Genomic DNA, 20,267 nt, shown 5'->3' with positions numbered 1-20,267 from the left:
TGTTGATGCAATGAATACTCTGTAGGCAAGAATTTAGAGAGTTGAACTTGATGTGTTCTGCTACAGGGAGCCAATGTAGCAACCTGATTATTAAATGCTTATTAAATACAAGACGGGCTGCTGCATTCTGGATCATCTGCACCAACTTGATAGCAGCTTGATAGCACAATGTCCTTATGGGTACCACTGTTTCAACACAGAAGTTACACAGTCTGTGATGCAGTGACAGTCCGTTAATATGGTCCCCATTTGACTTGCACATCATTTCCCAATCTATTATTTGGAAGCAGTCATTCAGAGCCATTTCAGGCTCCACTTCCTCATTATTGTGGAGATAACAGGTTGCTATCTAATAACAGGCTTGTAGCTGGGAATAAAATGAATCCGGTGGTAGTCAGATTTGCCTAAAGAAGCAAGTAGATTATACTTAAAGACATCTTCAACATTTGAATACAGCAGGTCCAGCTTGTTATTTGCTCGAGTAGAACCGTTAGATAGAAATCATTTGTTCCCAGCTCACATGGTTGAAGTCACCCGATAATGTAACTGCAGATTCTGAGTGAGTTATCATCAAAGTGTTAGTTATAGAATGAATCATTGTTGATTCAAGATATTTGAACTTATCCACCCTTTTAAGCTTTTCTCCCTGGTGTTTAAATTCTCCACCTTGACACTTTAAAATTACATGCTACGTATATAGATTGGATGATGTGCACAGGAAAGAAGGATTAGCTTCTTCTCATCAAAATTAGGTGAATATCCTGAAGTCTGCCAATGATTTATGTCCCAGCTTTTCTATATTGTTATGAGTAAAAACATATTTTTTTTGTCTGTGCTGTATACTTTTACTGCGGTGGGTTGGCACCCTGCCCGGGATTGGTTCCCTGCCTTGTGCCCTGTGTTGGCTGGGATTGGCTCCAGCAGACCCCCGTGACCCTGTGTTCGGATTCAGCGGGTTGGAAGATGGATGGATGGATGGATGGATGTATACTTTTAATGAAAACTATGGAAACTGACAATTACTTCTTCTTTTTAAATTGTTTTTTAATAGAGTAAATGGTTAAAACTGCTAGCTTGCCAATACGTTTGTCACTACAAATATCTGTTTAGTTTCTTGTGGTAGATACTTTCTCCTTGTCCTCTTTTTTAGATAATCCAGCTGTTGTTGGAGGAGTTATTGGAGGAGTTATTGGAGGAGTTATTGGAGGGCTGTTGGTGGCACTTGTTGTTCTAGTCTTGGCTATAGTGGCTTTTTTCATCTACAGGAAAAGGTGAAACATTTACTTTGCTTTCAGTGTTTAAACTACTAAAACTGCTACATTTGTTTTAATAAATATTCCTTATTCCACAATGCTGACAGCTCAAAAAGACTTTAATGAAAATTGGTGCAGTCATGGTTTGCCTGTGACTTTTTCATTGAGATGGTTATTGCAGGAGAAAACAAAACATTCCAATATAACACCATGTGTTTCTATTGTAAAAGATAAAACTGCTGTCATTGTTACTCCATTTTGGTGGCATGGTAAGCCATAACTATCATATTTAAACTAAACACTGTAGTCGACATTTTGTGCAAGCCAGTTTGTAACAACATTTTCTCTTTCTGTGGTGGCTCTGAGGCTAAGGATTTGTACTGGTAATTGGAAGGCTGCCAGTTCAAATCCCATTACTTTAAGAAGGGATCCTACTCTGTTGGGTCCTGGAGCAAGGCCCTTAACCTGAAAAAAAAAAATGGTCCAAGTACTCTGTATAATGGCTGACCCTGCGCTCTGACTCCCAGAAGTCATGCGAAAAGACAATTTTCCCTTTAGTATCATAAAGTATATCAAATTTAAAAAAATAATAAATCATTGGTCGTGCAAGGGTGCAGGTAATTTGTGAATAGTACAAATGTAAATATTGTCTTTGAGAAGTTTCGTCTTTGAATCTGTAAGAAAAAATAATCCAAACAAGAACTCCCATCAACTGATTTACCAATTTATTGACCACTAAAATAACAGTTTAAGTGCTGTCAAAGCAATTGGTTGGTATTTTGGAAATTAAATCCTACTGGTTATTTACTGTACTACCTGCATGTTCCACTTATATTGTATATGCCAAACTTTTATGTGTCTTTTGGTCTTAAATTGTACTCACTTTGAAAAAAAAAAGCTGTATAAAAAACATGTCCTGTCTTTCTGCGGTGGGTTGGTGCCCTGCCCGGGATTGGTTCCCTGCCTTGCGTCCTGTGTTGGCTGGGATTGGCTCCAGCAGACCCCCGTGACCCTGTGTTCGGATTCAGTGGGTTAGAAAATGGATGGATGGATGGATGTCCTGTCTTTTTTGAGGTTTTCATTACAGTCCATCGTTCTTGTAATAAATATTTGTTTTAGTGGATCACAGCAGTCAAATTACTGTCTCAGTCCTGTGGCTTGCTGTAGTCTAATAGCCTGACAGAAAAACTAACTTCTCCCTTGTGATTTAACTTCTGTTCTTATTCAGAAACATTCAGATCTAATGATGACAGAACCATTAGGTCAGCAGTGTCAAACTCAACCACTTTGTTAATTACTAGCGTAATAAAACACAAGAACAACATCAAAGGTTTGAGGATCCACCCTGTAATCTGTGGAGTAGGTAGGCAACAAAATTTTTTTACAGACATGACTCCAAAACAGAACTGAAAATAACAAAAATGGCTGCCATATACAGTGTATAGTCGGCAAAAGGGAACGGACGTCATGGAAAGTGATGTTCTGGAACTGGAAGTGACATCAGCAGGAGACGAGATCTTGAGGACCAAAACCTAAAGTGATGTTGTGGTGGATTTCTGAGGACTATAAGTGATCATTAATTTGAGGGTTTGTCAGTTGTTCTGCAGAAAGAGAGGAGAATGAGTTTGACGGCAGCGCCAACCCCTGGTCTGGCGGAAACATGCAGTTATTTGAGCCCGTAAACTGCCTTCCCAATCGCACTTGTGTGACACTAGCCTATTAATTACACTAATAGAGTGGATATCTTTTTCTTTAATTTTAAAATTTTAACAGACTCGTCTTTTGAGGTTCAGACCCCTTAATTGTTTCTTTTTCCCTTAACAATAATGAGAGGCAAAGCAAGCCTTCAGACAACCAGCAAAACTAGGGCTCTCAAACTCATTTCCTAAAGGTCACCATTTTCGTTCAGATTTCTTAGTTAGAATCCAGTTCTTGATGTTAATGAAATGTGTTATTTAACTCTATGGTCTCTTAGTGCTCTCATTCTGTCACACCACACAGTTAAACGTACTGTCAAAACGTTTTGTGGGCTACAGAAGACCAATATTTCTCAGACCTTCACTTTTTCTTTCAAAAAAGAAACAATATTTCCAAATCCTAAAAAAGAACTAAATTAAATTAAGACAAAATAGGCATGTTCCACAGGAAGTAGTAATGGTTAGAACCAAAAACTGCAGCCATAACAGCATCACCCCCACCACCCCCCCATGCTTAAGTCTTTTAGGTGCTAAACTTGCAGGGTTTGAGTTTTCTTCCCACTTTCTTAAGATGTTTTCCCAAAAGTGTTTAACCCTTGACCTTTTCAATACAAGATGCTGGTTTGCTTAAACTTCCTCTAATTTTAGCTACATCAGTTGAAAATCTAGACATATCTGGACAAAAATGAGAAGATACCTTTAATACTGCTGTTGTATAACATCCTATTAATTAAAAAAAGTTTTATGTATATTGTTTAATTTTTGTATATGTCTAGGAAAAACAGAAGCCAGCCTCCACCTAATGTTGATGTCATCAGTGATCCTCTCAGCAGGTATATTTATTTGATACTTGTAGTTTTATTTTCACTGAAATGCTTTGAACAACATATATTTTAATGGACAAAACATTTCTGAATAAATTAAGCTAATTAAATGTCAATTGTGAGCCTCCTCATTAGAATAATGAGAATCCACTGCCAGATATACAGAGGTAGTCGTGCTGTGGTTCTGCTTCTCAAGTCCAGGAAATTAATTCTTGGAGAAAGCAGGTTCATATTGTTGGATTCATGTTATCAAGTTATCTTTGATGTATGATACATGGATTTAATGTAGACAGAATTAGACAAGAGGCAGAGGTGCAAGGTGGTCACTAATATCTTTGAAGGAGTGATCCATGGCAGTGATGTCTGGCTGATGGTTCACAAATACACAACCCCAAGTGTTCTTCTGAGAATAAAAACAGGCAGCTGTTATCTCAAAGAGTGTTTGACTTCTCAATGCAAGCAACAATTTAAGTGGAAAATTCCAAACGCTAAAGTTTTGCTGAGTTGTATACTTTTGTAGAAGAGTTTTTAAGTTTTTTTTCTTCCTATATTTATAGTCTTCTTTTTTATATTCATCTTTTTCAACTTCAATGTGAGGTCAATGTGTTTGACCAACCGTCTCCATTACTGCTCTGTCCTGAACCTTCTTGTCAGTCACCCCCTTTTCCTCCATCCTTTCACCTCTGCTTCAGCCTTCCTCAATTTCTCTCCTCCTAGACTTCCATTCCCATGACTCATTTTCCCACATGTACATTGTCTCTCCTCATTACATGTCCATACCACTTGAATCTTTCCTGTACTTTTTTAGATAACTCTCCCAATTTTGCTGTACCTCTGATTGTCTCATTTCTTATTCTATCCTTTTTTTTTTGTAACTCCATGCATCCATCTCAACATTCTCATTTCCATCACATTCAACGTCTTCTCCTGTGCTCCTTTAACTGTGCAATGTCTCAGGTCCGTACATCATTGCTGGTCTCACCACTGTCTTAAAAACCTTACCTTTAACCTTTGCCTTAATTCTTCGATCACACAATACTCCTGATATCCTTCTTCCAATGGTTACATTCATACTGCACTCTGAGGGTTATCTCTGAATCCAGTTCTCCATTTTGAGCTACCACTAATTCTGGCTATTCAGATGTATCTACTTTTTTCAATAGCTCCCCTTGTAGGCTAACTTCTGAACCCTGATCATAGTTAAACCTAAAATATTCTGTCTTCTTCCTATTTATCTTAAGCTTTCTATCTTCCAAACCCTTCTCCATTCTTTTACCTTCCTCTGCACTTCTTTCTCTCTGCTGGTACACAACACAAAAAGCATGCACCGGGAGATTCATCTTTTCTCCGATGACTCAGCACATCTATAACTAGATCAAAGAGGTAAGGACTTAAGAAAAGACAGTTGGTGCAGACCTACTGTAACTGGAATCTTATCTGTTACCCCAGCCCAGGTTCTTACACCCCTCATACGTATCCTGGGCAATCTTAATACATTCCTCTAGTACTCCTTTCTCCCCCATGTTTTATTTACTTCCAGACCTTTTGATGTGGCACCCTATCTTATGCCTTTCTCAAATCAATAAACACCATAGGGCAGCCTTTCTGTTTGTCTTGATGCTGCTATATGAGCTGTCTCAATGTAAAAAAATGCATCAGGTGTTTCTCTGTCTGGTAAAGGGAAAAAAAAAATCTGCCCCTCTTCCCTGAGCCTTCTTTACATTACACTTTCCCAGATTTTTATTGTGCGTGACATCAGCTATATCCCTCTATAGTTTCCACAATTCTGAACATCTTCCTTGTCCTTAAAATTGATTCAATCAGGCTGTTCCTGAAGTCCTCTGGTAGTTTCTCCTGTTGATAGACCTTCTGCATTAGGTCCCACAACATATCTACTCCTTCTTCTCCTAAACTTTTCCAGACTTTTGCTGGTATTTCATTCAGTCTTGTTGCCTTTCGATTCTTTATTCTTCTCAGTTCCTCCTGTACTTCCTCCCTCCTTATTCTTGGTACAAGCCCTTCATTTAAGGCTTCCCTTGGATTTTTTTCATTTAACAACTTTTCAAAGTACCCCTACCATCTATTCTTGATCCCATCATGCTCATTCTAAACCATACCTTGCTTATCTTTCATCTTCTTTATCTGACTGAAATCCTTCCCTGTCTTGCTCCTAGCCTTCCCTCTTCTAAAAAACATTCTAAAAATCATTGTTTCTCCCTCTTGAGTCTCCAGTTTTTCATGCACCTCCTCCAAAACTTGTGCCTTTGCTCTTACAAATGCCCTCTTTGCTCCCTTGTTTCTCTGCCAGTATATTTCTCTGTCTTCCTCCTCTGATTGGTAGCATGTCTTCTTTGCTATTTTTTAGTATTTAACACCTCACAGTTCCACAAACGTATGTCTTTGTTCCCAGGTAGTCTCTTTTCTGTTGTACTACTCAACACCTCTTCACTCTTCACTCTCAAAACACTTTCTTATTCTTCTCCCACCATTCCTAAACACTCTCTCATGACTGCTCTTCATTTAAAGGTTTCTCCCAAAACCTTTAACTAAGCCCTTTCTCTTTTAATTACTTGGTACTACTTGCTCTAGTTTTATTCTCTTAATGACTCTGATGTCCCAGTCTATCACCACCACGTTAGACTGCATTGTAACACTTTTCCCACCTTACAATTCTTTATTTGTTTCAAATGAGATTTTTGACACATTATTTGGCTTTCCCTTCCTCATCTAATGTCATATAAGTCACAAGCTGATTTACTTTTCTTCCCAAAAAATATTTTAATTAATGCCAAATCAAACACCATGGAAAATTCTACTGTCCTCTCCCATTCCTCATTTCTCTCCCCTGTTCCGAACCCTCCATGTACCCTTTCTCTACTCTTTCCCACGTGTCCATTTAGATCTTCACCAACAGTCACTTTCTTAGTTCTTAGAGTACTGCTACCTCTACACCAGTTCTCCCTTACTCGTTCATTCCATTGCACAACAACTTATAGCCACCTCCCAGTTTTACTTTATTCCCCTTGCATATAGTTTTCTGTAGACACCGCTCTCTCACACCTGTCCATCAAATCTGCCATCTCTCTTCTTTTCCCAGTCATTGTCCCAGCAATCAGTGTCCCCACTACTATCTTTAACTCTACCTTCTCCTTCCCATATTCTTCTTCTTTTGCTTCTTCTGGAATAATTTCTTTAACTGGGCCCATCCTTGACCAGGTAGCCCTTGCTCACTTCCTACAATGTTCAGGTAAGGCTTCTGCACCTTGTGTACAGAGTACCCTCTATAAATGTTCCAAAGTTCACATTAATCATTTTGGCTAAGGTTTTACAGTCAGCCAGATACTCTTCCTAAAACTAGCCCTACCTATTTATCTGAGCTTGGGACCTGCACCATGTTGGGCCTGGTTTTGCCCCCTTTGAGGTTATATGTTTTTTCATATTTCATTTATGCAGGAAATTTTGGTTTCATGAAAAAATGTGACTTTTTAGAATACACATTTGAAACTTTAAAAGAAAGACTGTGAATTTTGAACTCTGTGTTGTATAAAATGACAAGTGGAATTTTGTCCAGCTTTTTTGACATTCATAACATTAGTGTTGCTTTAATTCATAAATTATTACTTTGATCAAAAGAAAAGGCTATGTTTGATTAACCTTCTTAGCGTTATGTTTCCCACCAAAAAACAATCAAAAAATGTTATATCTTTTTAAAGAAAAAATGTTGTTACATGTAACAGAAAGATGTAATTACCAAAACATCAACATAAATATCATAGGAAAGTTACAGTATGTGTAGCGTCCACTGCAGTACTGGTGTACTTCACGTCCTTCATGTGACATGTGTTGGAACAGCCACCAATGCACTGCCTGACGTTGCAATCAGAACAGTAGAAGAGTGTTTCTTTGCCCACTTATTGTACAATATTTTTTCTATTGCTTACGCATGAGAGTGTTGAATACCTGACCTACACAATTGACACACCCCTTGTGTAATTGTAGACTACCACAGTACAAGGCTTAGTGACTTCTGCATTTTCCCTGACCAAAACATTAACATTTGCTGCACTGTGAAAAGTGCTTAGGGGGCTAATGACTTTGTTGTCCATCCACTCAATCAATATCATGTTGCCTTCATATCCATACAGCTGCTTGCACCACAGTGAACTTTCAGACAACCAAATTCACCAGGCATCATGGTGGTTTGCTTGTACAGAGTAGTATCTGTGTCAACATTTAGTTACCAATTCATATTGTCATCACTATTGCTTGATTCAATTAATGGTTTAGTTTCAGCTTGTTTTTGTTCTAAAATTGGCTTTATACCTTCTTATTTACTTGCCATTATACATTTTAGCTGAAGGCTCTGCCTCACTCGTGAATATTGTTGTGTTACCACAACAAGGCAAAACACATAGAAATATTCATGATTCTTTTGCAGCACAAGGCTGTTTTAGCCACTAGATGTAAACAAAATGCTGTTCTGGGCATTATTTAGGCGTAATGATGTAGATTAGATCATAACAGCTTAACCTAAGAGACATATTTACATAGAATTCAGAGCCCAAGAGGCACTCAGGTTAACATCACAGAGGTTAAAGAACAATAAAGTTATGTTTCTTAACATCACAGGTGTCAAACTTGGATACCAAGGCAGCACTGGCTGCACATTTTCATTTCAACTTTTCTGTTAATTAACAACAACAACAACATTTATTTATATAGCACAAAAGTGCTTTACATGATGAAGAAAGAGATAAAAGACAAAATAAATAAGAATGAAAATTAGGGAACACTAATTAACATAGAATGAAAGTAAGGTCCGATGGCCAGGGAGGACAGAAAAAACAAAAAAAACTCCAGACGGCTGGAGAAAAAAATAAAATCTGCAGGGGTTCTGAGGCCATGAGACCACCCAGCCCACTCTAGGTCCTCATTGTATTCAGGGTTCTCATGAAAGGACTTGATGATGATGGTCATTAATTAAGAACAAGTTATCAATAGAACCTACTTCATTTTGAGTGATTTCCTTTCTAAAATTAAAAAACTTTTAATTATTTACAGCAGGCAAGCAATAAGAAAGCCAACATGTTTAAGTAAAATATTTGAAATAAAAGTGCAGGTTTTCAAAATATCAGTTACAGGTCATTTGGATGGTGCACTCAAAAAATGTCATTAAAAAATAACAGGTGTCATTAAAATCAAATGTTGGTTTCTGTTTAACAAACTAGTTGCAGCAAAAATTGGTGGCCCTATTGAACTTTTGAGACTCCTGAATTAGCTGGTCATCTTTTGACTCACTCTCATTATTGGCTGGCTGCTGGTTACAGAGAAAATAAACAACTAAGTTCTGTAAGAATAATACAAGAACAAATTAGAAAGGGTTGAGGCGTGGTATATTTTGAGGAGAAAATAAGTGATATGTCTTTTTAGACAAGAGTCCAAAATCAAACTGAAGTGATGTGGAGTAGGAGGGGCTTATATGGGATCCAGGCAGGAAGAGGCAGGTCCACATAGGAGGATGACAGAAGTGATGTCATAGGTGGAACAAGGTGTTAATCTTCCATCCAGCAGAGGGAGGAGAAGAAAAGGCTTTAAGCAACAGCGCCAAACCCTGGTCCGGAGAAGAATTACCATCATCACAGTGCTTCAGCTGTCTCCAAACCACATGCATGTGACAGTGGTTTAAATTTTTAAAAGCAGGTCAAGGAAAAATAAAAACCCTCTATGTTCTATTAGCAATGATAATTGTTTACTAATTAAGAAAGTGGCTCGTAAAAACTTCAGCAGCCATTGCAGGCCTCCAGAACCTAAGTTTGACACCACCGCTTTACATGTACATGAATTTTATCTGTGATAGATAGAAACTTTATAGACCAATATCCATCCATTTTCCAACCCGCTGAATCCGAACACAGGGTCATGGGGGGGGGTCTGCTGGAGCCAATCCTAGACAGCACAAGGCAGGAACCAATCCCAGGCAGGGTGCCAACCCACCGCAGGACACAAACAAACACACCCACACACCAAACACACACTAGGGCCAATTTAGAATCGCCAATCCACCTAACCTGCATGTCTTTGGACTGTGGGAGGAAACCAGAGCGCCCGGAGGAAACCCATGCAGACACGAGGAGAACATGCAAACTCCACGCAGGGAGGACCCGGGAAGCGAACCCAGGTCTCCAGATCTCCCAACTGCAAGGCAGCAGCGCTACCCACTGCACCACCATGCTGCCCTAGACAAATATAAATATTGTAAATTAAATAAAAAAATGAAGACATGTGGAACTATCTATTTTAAAAGGTACAAAAAGTAACATTTTTCTTTTTCTCTTTTCTTCCAGAATCAAGACGTAAGTATAGCTTTAATTGACTATTGTAGCAGCTATACAGTAGATATATTGTAGTAGTAACTGTATTCTTTCATGTTCTCCCCACTGACATAACATTAAAATTAAAGGCTAATTAGTTAACAAACACTCAAAATAAGGAAGGTTTCTTGACACAGTGATTAGAGCTTTTACTTTAAAGATCAAATGTCCTGCATTTGGATTTGAACCCTGTCCCTAGTCAGTATCTTTGTGAGTTTGCACATTCTCCCAGTGATTGTGTGGGATTTTCCCTACATCCCCAAGACGGACAGTATCTATATGCAGTGTTTTAAATGATTCTAAACTGGCTCAGTAAGAAAGATGGTGGTTGTTGTGGATGATGGGGCCCATGTAACATGGACTGACTTTGAGGCTCATGATCCTGAATTGCAATGAGCAGGTTTCAGAAAGTTATATATGTTATTTAATATTCAAAGCAGAAAACTATTCTTAGTATAAATGTAACAAAACTAAGCTTCTCTAACTCATACGTTTAAAAATACATTCTGTAGAAACATACCTGTTAAAGTTGAAAATTATGAGGACTACTACCACAAGCATTATGCAGATCAAAATTATGGTTTTGCACTACAGTTTGAGGTGAGTGTATATTCAATTTTTAATAGAACTGTATTATAATAGTAACTATAGTGATGGTGGTTGGTTCAAGAATATATTGACAAAGGGCCAGCATTGTTTCGTGGAACAGATATATTGATAAAGTGACAAGGACAATAAACAAGCTACGTTTACAATGATAAATTCAATTAAATCCTTCACTAATCCAAAAATAAAACCCTAACTCATGATTGAAGTTCTAAACAGAACAGTCTTTATACCTGAAAAACAAAAAACAAAAAATGCTCATTTGTTATCCACTCTCTGATAACCCAGAAATGCCCAGTGTTGACCTTCAATGTTAATAACATGGTGGCAACCACAAAACAAAAAGGCAGCACCTCTGAATGTTGTAAAAAGACACAAATAAATTTAAACTACTTATAAAGTAAGCCAAATTTCTCTAGAAAACAAGACCAGTTCTGAATGTGTAGCAACTAAATTTAGACAAGCAATTTAAAAACTTGGCTTTACAGCATTAAATACATTTTCATTTATAAATGTATAATGGGAGCCGCCAAAACAAAAAGAAGAAGATATAAATAGATTACTTTTTTATATTGAAGTTTATTTTTGTGTATTACATATTCACAATAAAATAAGCATAATCATAATATTTTCTATTGTGTAGTCACAGACACATTTTCCATAAAACTGAGTAAAGAACAAAAAATGTAGGTAAATACTAATCAATTTCTTATTCTTAACATATTCATCACAATTTTTTTTATTTTCACTAGGGGGCTTTGCCCCCTGCTCGCTTTGCTCGCCCACCACCTCCATATAGCCCCAAAGGGCGCGCTACGCGCCAGCCTCTTTGCATCTCTGCCACTCACGTTGTGAAGGGGGGGGGGATGAAAGCACACTAAGGAGACGTGGTCAGATCAGCTGCTGGTTTGCTGCTGTTGCTGCTGCCGAGCTGCGTGTTCTGCTTGTCACACTGCGTGTCGATCATTTAAAAGCCTGTGCAGCAGCCGTCCTTTTTTCTCACGGCCTTGTCTCGTGGGATGTTAAAGTGTCTTTGAGAAAATCACGTATCATCTCCTTCCAAGCCTTCCAAGATTTTTTTATAGATAGATTTGTTCACAATGATTAACATCCCCTGAAGAAGTTGGATAAACAATCACAACAAAAGGACAACTTTATTTACTGTGTAATTATAAAAGACAAAATAGAATGAATGTGTAAGGTGTCTATTTTCTATTTCTATTTCTATTTTACGACCCCTTTATCCTTATGATAAAACTTCCTCCATCCTGTTACCTCTCTAAGATCAAACTCCATACTCCCTGTTACAGCAAGTTTACAGTGTTAGGTCTTACTTGGAACACCACAACTGACTGCACACTGCAGTAACTGCTGTGTAATATGTACTGTATATCTAACAGAAAAGCTATAATTCATATTTTATGTTTTATTTATCTTAGAATATTAAAACTGTTGGAACCACTCAGCCCAAGACTGCAGCACTATGCTCGGAAAATCATAAGAAAAATCGTTACATGAATATATTGCCATGTAAGTATACAAAAAGTGATTTCCATTATTATGCAGTTTAGAAAAACTAAAGTCATGCACTTATTTACAGTTGAAAGAGTTGAGGTCAGTCCTATATAAGGTCAAAGTTCCCCCTAATTTCTTTATAGTGATGAGCGGGTGTGAACAGATAGATGCAGTGCATCCGGAAAGTATTCACACCGCATCACTTTTTCCACATTTTGTTATGTTACAGCCTTATTCCAAAATGGATTAAATTCATTTTTTCCCTCAGAATTCTACACACAACACCCCATAATGACAATGTGAAAAAAGTTTACTTGAGATTTTTGCATATTTATTAAAAATAAAAAAATTGAGAAAGCACATGTACATAAGTATTCACAGCCTTTGCCATGAAGCTCAAAATTGAGCTCAGGTACATCCTGTTTCCCCTGATCATCCTTGAGATGTTTCTGCAGCTTCATTGGAGTCCACCTGTGGTAAATTCAGTTGATTGGACATGATTTGGAAAGGCACACACCTGTCTATAGAAGGTCCCACAGTTGACAGTTCATGTCAGAGCACAAACCAAGCATGAAGTCAAATGAATTGTCTGTAGACCTCCAAGACAGGATTGTCTCGAGGCACAAATCTGGGGAAGGTTACAGAAAAATTTCTGCTACTTTGAAGGTCCCAATGAGCACAGAGGCCTCCGTCATCCGTAAGTGGAAGAAGTTCGAAACCACCAGGACTATTCCTAGAGCTGGCCGACCATCTAAACTGAGCGATCAGGGGAGAAGGGCCTTAGTCAGGGAGGTGACCAAGAACCCGATGGTCACTCTGTCAGAGCTCCAGAGGTCCTCTGTGGAGAGAGGAGAACCTTCCAGAAGGACAACCATCTCTGCAGCAATCTACCAATCAGGCCTGTATGGTAGAGTGGCCAGACGGAAGCCACTCCTTAGTAAAAGGCACATGGCAGCCCGCCTGGAGTTTGCCAAAAGGCACCTGAAGGACTCTCAGACCATGAGAAAGAAAATTCTCTGGTCTGATGAGACAAAGATTGAACTCTTTGGTGTGAATGCCAGGTGTCACGTTTGGAGGAAACCAGGCACCGCTCATCACCAGGCCAATACCATCCCTACAGTGAAGCATGGTGGTGGCAGCATCATGCTGTGGGGATGTTTTTCAGCGGCAGGGACTGGAGGTCTAGTCAGGATAAAGGGAAAGATGACTGCAGCAATGTACAGAGACATCCTGGATGATAACCTGCTCCAGAGCGCTCTTGACTTCAGACTGGGGCGACGGTTCATCTTTCAGCAGGACAACGACCCTAAGCACACAGCCAAGATATCAAAGGAGTGGCTTCAGGACAACTCTGTGAATGTCCTTGAGTGGCCCAGCCAGAGCCCAGACTTGAATCCGATTGAACATCTCTGGAGAGATCTTAAAATGGCTGTGCACCGATGCTTGCCATCCAACCTGATGGAGCTTGAGAGGTGCTGCAAAGAGGAATGGGCGAAACTAGCCAAGGATAGGTGTGCCAAGCTTGTGGCATCATATTCAAAAAGACTTGAGGCTGGAATTGCTGCCAAAGGTGCATCGATAAAGTATTGAGCAAAGGCTGTGAATACTTATGTACATGTGATTTCTCAGTTTTTTTTATTTTTAATAAATTTTCAAAAACCTCAAGTAAACTTTTTTCATGTTGTCATTATGGGGTGTTGTGTGTAGAAATCTGAGGAAAAAAATGAATTTAATCCATTTTGGAATAAGGCTGTAACATAACAAAATGTGGAAAAAGTGATGCGCTGTGAATACTTTCCGGATGCACTGCAGATAGATAGATAGATAGATAGATAGATAGATAGATAGATAGATAGATAGATAGATAGATAGATAGATAGATAGATAGATAGAAATTATAAATATATATATATATTGTCACACACATGCGCATAAGGAGGCAGCTGAAGGGCTCAAAGGAGGGTAATTCCATGCCAGACCAAGGGTTGGTGGAGTGCACTAACCCTTTTCCTCATTCCTCTGAAGACCAGATACGCGAAGTTCCACCTGGCCCTGATGACATCACTTCTGATTCCAGCCCTGATGACATCACTTCCGTTTCCAGCCAGGATGACCACACTTCCTCTGCTTGACCATAAAACCACCATTCTGCATCCTGTAAATCAGTTCCATCTTGAACTCCAAAACCTTATTTCTTTTTTCTTCACCAAAACAACCTACAATATACGGGGCGGTTACCCCAAACCTTTTTTTTTTGGCTCTTTTTCTCATTTTCTGATGTCACTTTGGCATAGTTGATTCACACCAAAAAAAGAGAAAAAGAGCCACAAAAAAGGTTTGGGGTAGCCGCCCCATATATTGCATGTTGATCAGGGCTAGAACATGAAGTGATATCATCAGGACCGGAACTGGAAGTGATGTCATTGGGGCTGGAACTGGAAGTGGTGTCATTAGGGCCAGGCAGAATTTTCCATAACTGGTCTGCAGAGGAAAGAGGAAAAGGGTTATTGCACTCCACCACCACCTGGTCTGGCGTGGAATTACCCTGCTTCAAGACCTTTAGCTGTCTCCCATGCGCACATGTGCATATATATACATATATACACATTCACACATATGGACTATGGTCTGAACATACACCAGAATGCTTAAAAAGAAAGAAAAGATCTGACTTGACACTCACAATTACAGTGAGGTACTATACCAGTGTATTGCTGCTGGTCATTTTTGACCTCAGGCATTTAGTTTGGTTTTCTCTTTGTTGCTGAAGTGTGTGTTATCACCATGCTGAAATCCAAAGAGCTCCCTGAGGCCTTCAGAAAGAATGCAGTACAAGCCTACAAGTCTGAGAAGGGAGTTAATAAGATCTCCAAACAATTGGAACTCAACCATTCTGCTTTTTGGAAGTTGATCTACAAGTGGAAATGATTTGAAATAACTGCCACCTTGTCTAATGAAGAAATATAAGCATTCACTCCTAATAATTATAACATAGCCTATCCTCATAAATCACAGGATACAATTCTATTGTGCATTGTAAATACTATGGAATCCTCTTTAAAAAAAACCCTGTGTGCGTCCAGGTGTCCGTGTGTGTGTGTCTTCTGGTGAAGTGCGCATGTGCGGGGCATGGTGCGATGTGCGATATTACTGTCAGAGAAAGTTACAGGCGTTTTATGGAAATACAAACCAGTATTACTGCGAGACGAAATTAAAGGTACACAATACAGTGACGCATATTACAGCCACATACAAGCCAGTATTTCTGTCAGAGAAAATTAAAGGCATATTACCGATGAGCACGCCTGTATTACCGCCTGAGAAAATTAAAGGTATATATTACGGACGTACAAGCCAGCGGATGTACAAGACAGTATTACTGTCACAGAAAATTAAAGACACACAATACACGGCGGCAGCCCATGAAGAACGGTCAGCTCAGCAAGTAAACATCAACAAAAGAAAGGCTGAAAGACAAAGAAAAATACAACGAACAAAAAGAATGAGGTCAAAGTCCCTTGCCATTTAATATAGACTGTTCCTACTAATGTTTATGTACTACTGTTCTAGCGCCCGTTATTGTAACGGGCTTAATGACTAGTTATTTTATAAACATACTATATTACTCTGTATTTTGCTTTATAATACTGTATATTTAGTTTGGATTTTCCTTTCAGATGATGAGTTTCGAGTGAAACTATCAACTAAAGGTAACCTGAATGAGGACTACATCAATGCCAGCTATTTACCAGTAAGTATTACAAATGAGGACATTAGAGGGTGAGCTCAAGTTGGACGGTTGGGAGACAAAGTCAGAGAGGCGAGATTGCGTTAGTTTGGACATGTGCAGAGGAGAGATGCTGAGTATATTGGGAGAAGGATGTTAAGGATAGAGCTGCCAGGGAAGAGGAGAAGAGGAGGGCCTAAGAGAAGGTTTATGGATGTGCTGAGAGAGGACATGCAGGTGGTGGGTGTAACCGAGCAAGATGACGAGGACAGAAAGGTATGGAAGAAGATGAAATTCTGTGGCGACCCCTAACAGGAGCAGCTGAAAGAAGAAAAAGAATTACTGGAATAACCAAGAGCTGTGGTTTTAATTGACTGTCTGACTAAATTTGTTTATACCAATTAACAAGTTATCCTTTATCAGATTAATTAGCCGAACTTAATATTAAGTATAACGATAATAACAAACAACCATTCCACTTCTTAAAAAAAGTGTCCTAATTTAAGCCAACAAATAAGAACATACTATTTGTTATTGATCTTTAAACATAAACGTGTTTATATGACACTTCTGTACATCAAGTTTTTGTGCTTTGTAATTTGCTTTTGTCATTTTGGGATGAACACTACCTATTTTCTATTTGCATTCATTTAAAATCATGACTCCATTTGTTAGCTCTGGTGGTATTTTGTATTGTCAGGGCTATAACTCAAAGAAAGAGTTCATTGGTACTCAGGGCCCCCTGCCAAGAACTGTGAAGGACTTCTGGAGGATGATCTGGGAGCAGAATGTGCAGACACTGGTCATGCTGACACGGTGCAATGAAAAAGGAAAAGTAAGCATACATCTTTTTTGAATGTTTTTGCACACAGAAGGTTCAAATAAGAATTATCTCATTAGCCTCTATCAGTTTTATTCAGTGCTATTACCAACTTTAGAAAAAAATATTATAGCATTCATAACTAAGATTGTTTCTAATGTGTTTCAGACCAACAGTAATACAGTATGTCTGCATAATGCCTCACTGTGACTATGACAGCCAAGTCAGAACTTTTCTTTCTTTTTAATTTTCTTACTTTATAGTCATTCTGGTGTGTGTTCAGGCCAAAGTGTGTGTTTATATTTATTTATTTACTTAAAGAGCTTCTGTAAAAATCCATATTTTCCCCTGGAGACAAATAAGTTCTATCTATCTATTTCAACTTTCAATTAGCCTCATTGTTCATTTTCCATATAGCAGTGGTTCTCAAACTGTGGGGCGGGCCCCCCTAGGGGGGGGGGGGTGCAAAGTAACAAAAAGGGGGGCGCGAAGATGTGAAAAAAAGAAAACAAGAATCAAAAATATGAAAAATAAATCTATTGAAACAAAAAACAAATTAACTTACACTACATTCTGATACTAGAAAAATAAATATAGAGTTAGATAAATATCGATAAAAGTTAAGTAGGTATAATAAAATATGCATCTATGATATATCATTAATTAAAGAAAAAAAAAATTGGTATTAGTGGGTTCCTTTCAAAAAACGTTAGGGGGGGTGCGATTAAAACTGTTATGAAAACCCGGGTCGCAAACACTTAAAGGTTGAGAAACGCTGCCATATAGGGTGATTTTTTTTTTGCTGGAAATTTACTGAAATATGCGAAAATTGGTAGGAATTGGTAAGAATTTTAAGCAATGTGAATATTTTTATGCACAGTAAAAGTATGAAGAAATTATGTAGAGTGTTCCAGAAACGAGCAAATAAGCTAAATTCAATTGACTAAGCTTTAATTACATTCAAAATATGAAGAATTGACCACATAGTTTTTGAAGATATGGTTAATTATTTGTATTATTTTAAAGCAATAAAGAGATCAAAAATTAAATTTGGCATGGCCAGACATACAGTATGCTATATTCAAACTATATGTTTGGATTTAAAGACAGTTCAGTGAGTGGGACATTACTCAACCAATCCAGCACCTCATGAAGGCAGAACTGAAAGTAGGAGCAGTGATTTAAACAGCAAAACACAATGGTGCTCATATCAACAGTCGGCAGCAGACAGCAAGCCTGTGATTACAACAGACAGACATCCATTGCTGAAATGTTTCTCATAATCATAATATGTATAAATGTGTTTTACATAAGTTCATTAAAATAGCCTGTAGAAAGGGGAAAGCACATTCTGGGAAATCAAATTAGACTTTGGCATTTGAAGGCATTACTGGGTTAGTGGTAAAAGTGAATGTGTTGTGGTTGGGTCATTCACTGGAGCTTCACCTAGTGTCATAAAAGACACCTCCGTCCAAGCAGCTGGGTTTCTTATAGTCAATGAACCAGAAGGGGTGAGGCTATGCAGTTCGCATACCAGGAGAAGGTGGGAGCGGAAGATGCCATCATCTATATGCTACATCGATCCCTCTCCCACTTGGACAGAGGCAGTGGCGCTGTAAGAATTATGTTTCTAGACTTCTCTAGCGCCTTCAACACCATCCAACCTCTGCTCCTTAGGGACAAGCTGACAGAGATGGGAGTAGATTCATACCTGGTGGCATGGATCGTGGACTATCTTACAAACAGACCTCAGTATGTGCGTCTCGGGAATTGCAGATCTGACATTGTGGTCAGCAACACAGGAGCGCCGCAGGGGACTGTACTTTCTCCGGTCCTGTTCAGCCTATATACATCGGACTTCCAATACAACTCGGAGTCCTGCCACGTGCAAAAGTTTGCTGACGACACTGCTATCGTGGGCTGCATCAGGAGTGGGCAGGAGGAGGAGTATAGGGACCTAATCAAGGACTTTGTTAAATGGTGTGACTCAAACCACCTACAACTGAACACCAGCAAAACCAAGGAACTGGTGGTGGATTTTAGGAGACCCAGGCCCCTCATGGACCCCGTGATCACTGTTCCCTCTAAGCTGTGCGCGTGTGCGCGCGCACACGACTTTCCGAACCCGCGCACACAAATTAAAATAGCGCGCACAAAAATTAAATTTTTGCCTAAAATGATTTTTGGCATTAAAGTGAAATGTTGCAGAAGGCCAGCTGTTCCGATTTCCCATTTATCCCATTTATCGAAGCGCTATAAATTTTAAATCAGGGGTGTGGCGTCGCTTGTGCAGCTACGACCAATCAGAGTTGACTGACGTAGATTCTTGCGTAGCAGGCTACGGTCGGCGCTATGCGGTATCTTGCTGCCTGCGGCAGCCTATAACATCTTTGTACGAAACGCGCTAACTTTTGATTCTTTGACTTCCGTTGTATTGTTTATTTCGTGGAATCTTGGTGTTCAGCCTGGTACTTTGTAGCTAGATATAATTTTTTAAATGTCGAAACCGCAAGCGATGAAAGGTGCAAAACGCAAGAGAGCTGCAATAGCTTTTAAGTCTGAATGGCTTCTACTAAAAGATACAAATTTCAGGAAATAGCAGATGCTTCTGAATGTGAATCAATTGCTTTCAGACCTCTGAATGAAGTGCGCTGGTTATCCAGACACTTTGCACTTCAAGCAATTATTCGAAATTATGATCCCCTATTAAAATATTTTGAAGAATCCAAAGATAATGATCCTATATCAAAGTACTGCTATAAGAAGCTGAAGAGTGAACAATTTCATATAACATTGGACATTTTGAATGATGTCTTATCAGAAATGGCTTCTTTAACTATGGCATTTCAAAAACGTGGTTTGACGCCATTGGAAGCTTATCATCTTGCACAGGGTAAACTGAACAAACTTCGAATGCAGTACCTTGGTGAGAAGGTTAAATGGAGTGATAAAGTTAACAGTCTTCTTGACAAGGTGTCTGGAAAAGAAGTTTCCGTGGATACTAATTCCATATTAACCTTCATCAACATCCTATGTTTGCATCTGGGTGAAAGATTTCCTGAAAATGAAATTGAGGAATGGTCTGCTTTTGACTGTACAGCAATAGCACAATGCGACTTTGACTTTGGAATTGAACATATCCGATCTCTTTGTTTAAAGTACAAACAATTTCTTCAGGAGGAAAGTGTCATTATTCAACAATACAATGACTTTAAATTCCTTGTTGCAGAAAAAATCAAAAGCAATCTGATAAACAGCTTTCCAGAGATGACGAAATTTGCATTTCAGAATGATCTATTTGCAGAATTAGCAAAATTGATGGACATTGGTGCCACATTCGAAATGCTACCTGTAAAATATAATTACACATTATTAATAGGTATAGCATTTAACAATGAAACTTGTTTGGTATTGATAACTGAAATAACATCGTGTTTTTGTAACTTGAACTGAA

General features: G+C 38.7%; 2 protein-coding genes across 2 annotated transcripts in view; both read left to right on the top strand.

Moving 5' to 3' along the window:
* LOC114669649 (receptor-type tyrosine-protein phosphatase eta-like) overlaps positions 1-20,267 on the top strand; it is a 340,250-nt gene that overhangs the window by 1,925 nt on the left and 318,058 nt on the right. The window contains exons 2-4 of the mRNA XM_051922618.1: positions 1,151-1,271; positions 3,727-3,783; positions 10,658-10,745. Coding sequence (XP_051778578.1) covers positions 1,151-1,271; positions 3,727-3,783; positions 10,658-10,745 — 266 coding nt within the window. The remainder of the gene's footprint in view (positions 1-1,150; positions 1,272-3,726; positions 3,784-10,657; positions 10,746-20,267) is intronic.
* The window catches only part of ptprjb.2 (protein tyrosine phosphatase receptor type Jb, tandem duplicate 2), a 332,873-nt gene that overhangs the window by 200,367 nt on the left and 112,239 nt on the right, over positions 1-20,267 (top strand). The gene's annotated exons all lie outside the window — the stretch shown is intronic.

The sequence above is a fragment of the Erpetoichthys calabaricus genome, chromosome 2, assembly GCF_900747795.2.
Source record: "Erpetoichthys calabaricus chromosome 2, fErpCal1.3, whole genome shotgun sequence".
NCBI lineage: Eukaryota > Metazoa > Chordata > Cladistia > Polypteriformes > Polypteridae > Erpetoichthys > Erpetoichthys calabaricus.
Note: the sequence above shows the minus strand (reverse complement) of the source record. Positions and strands in the feature narration are given on the sequence as shown.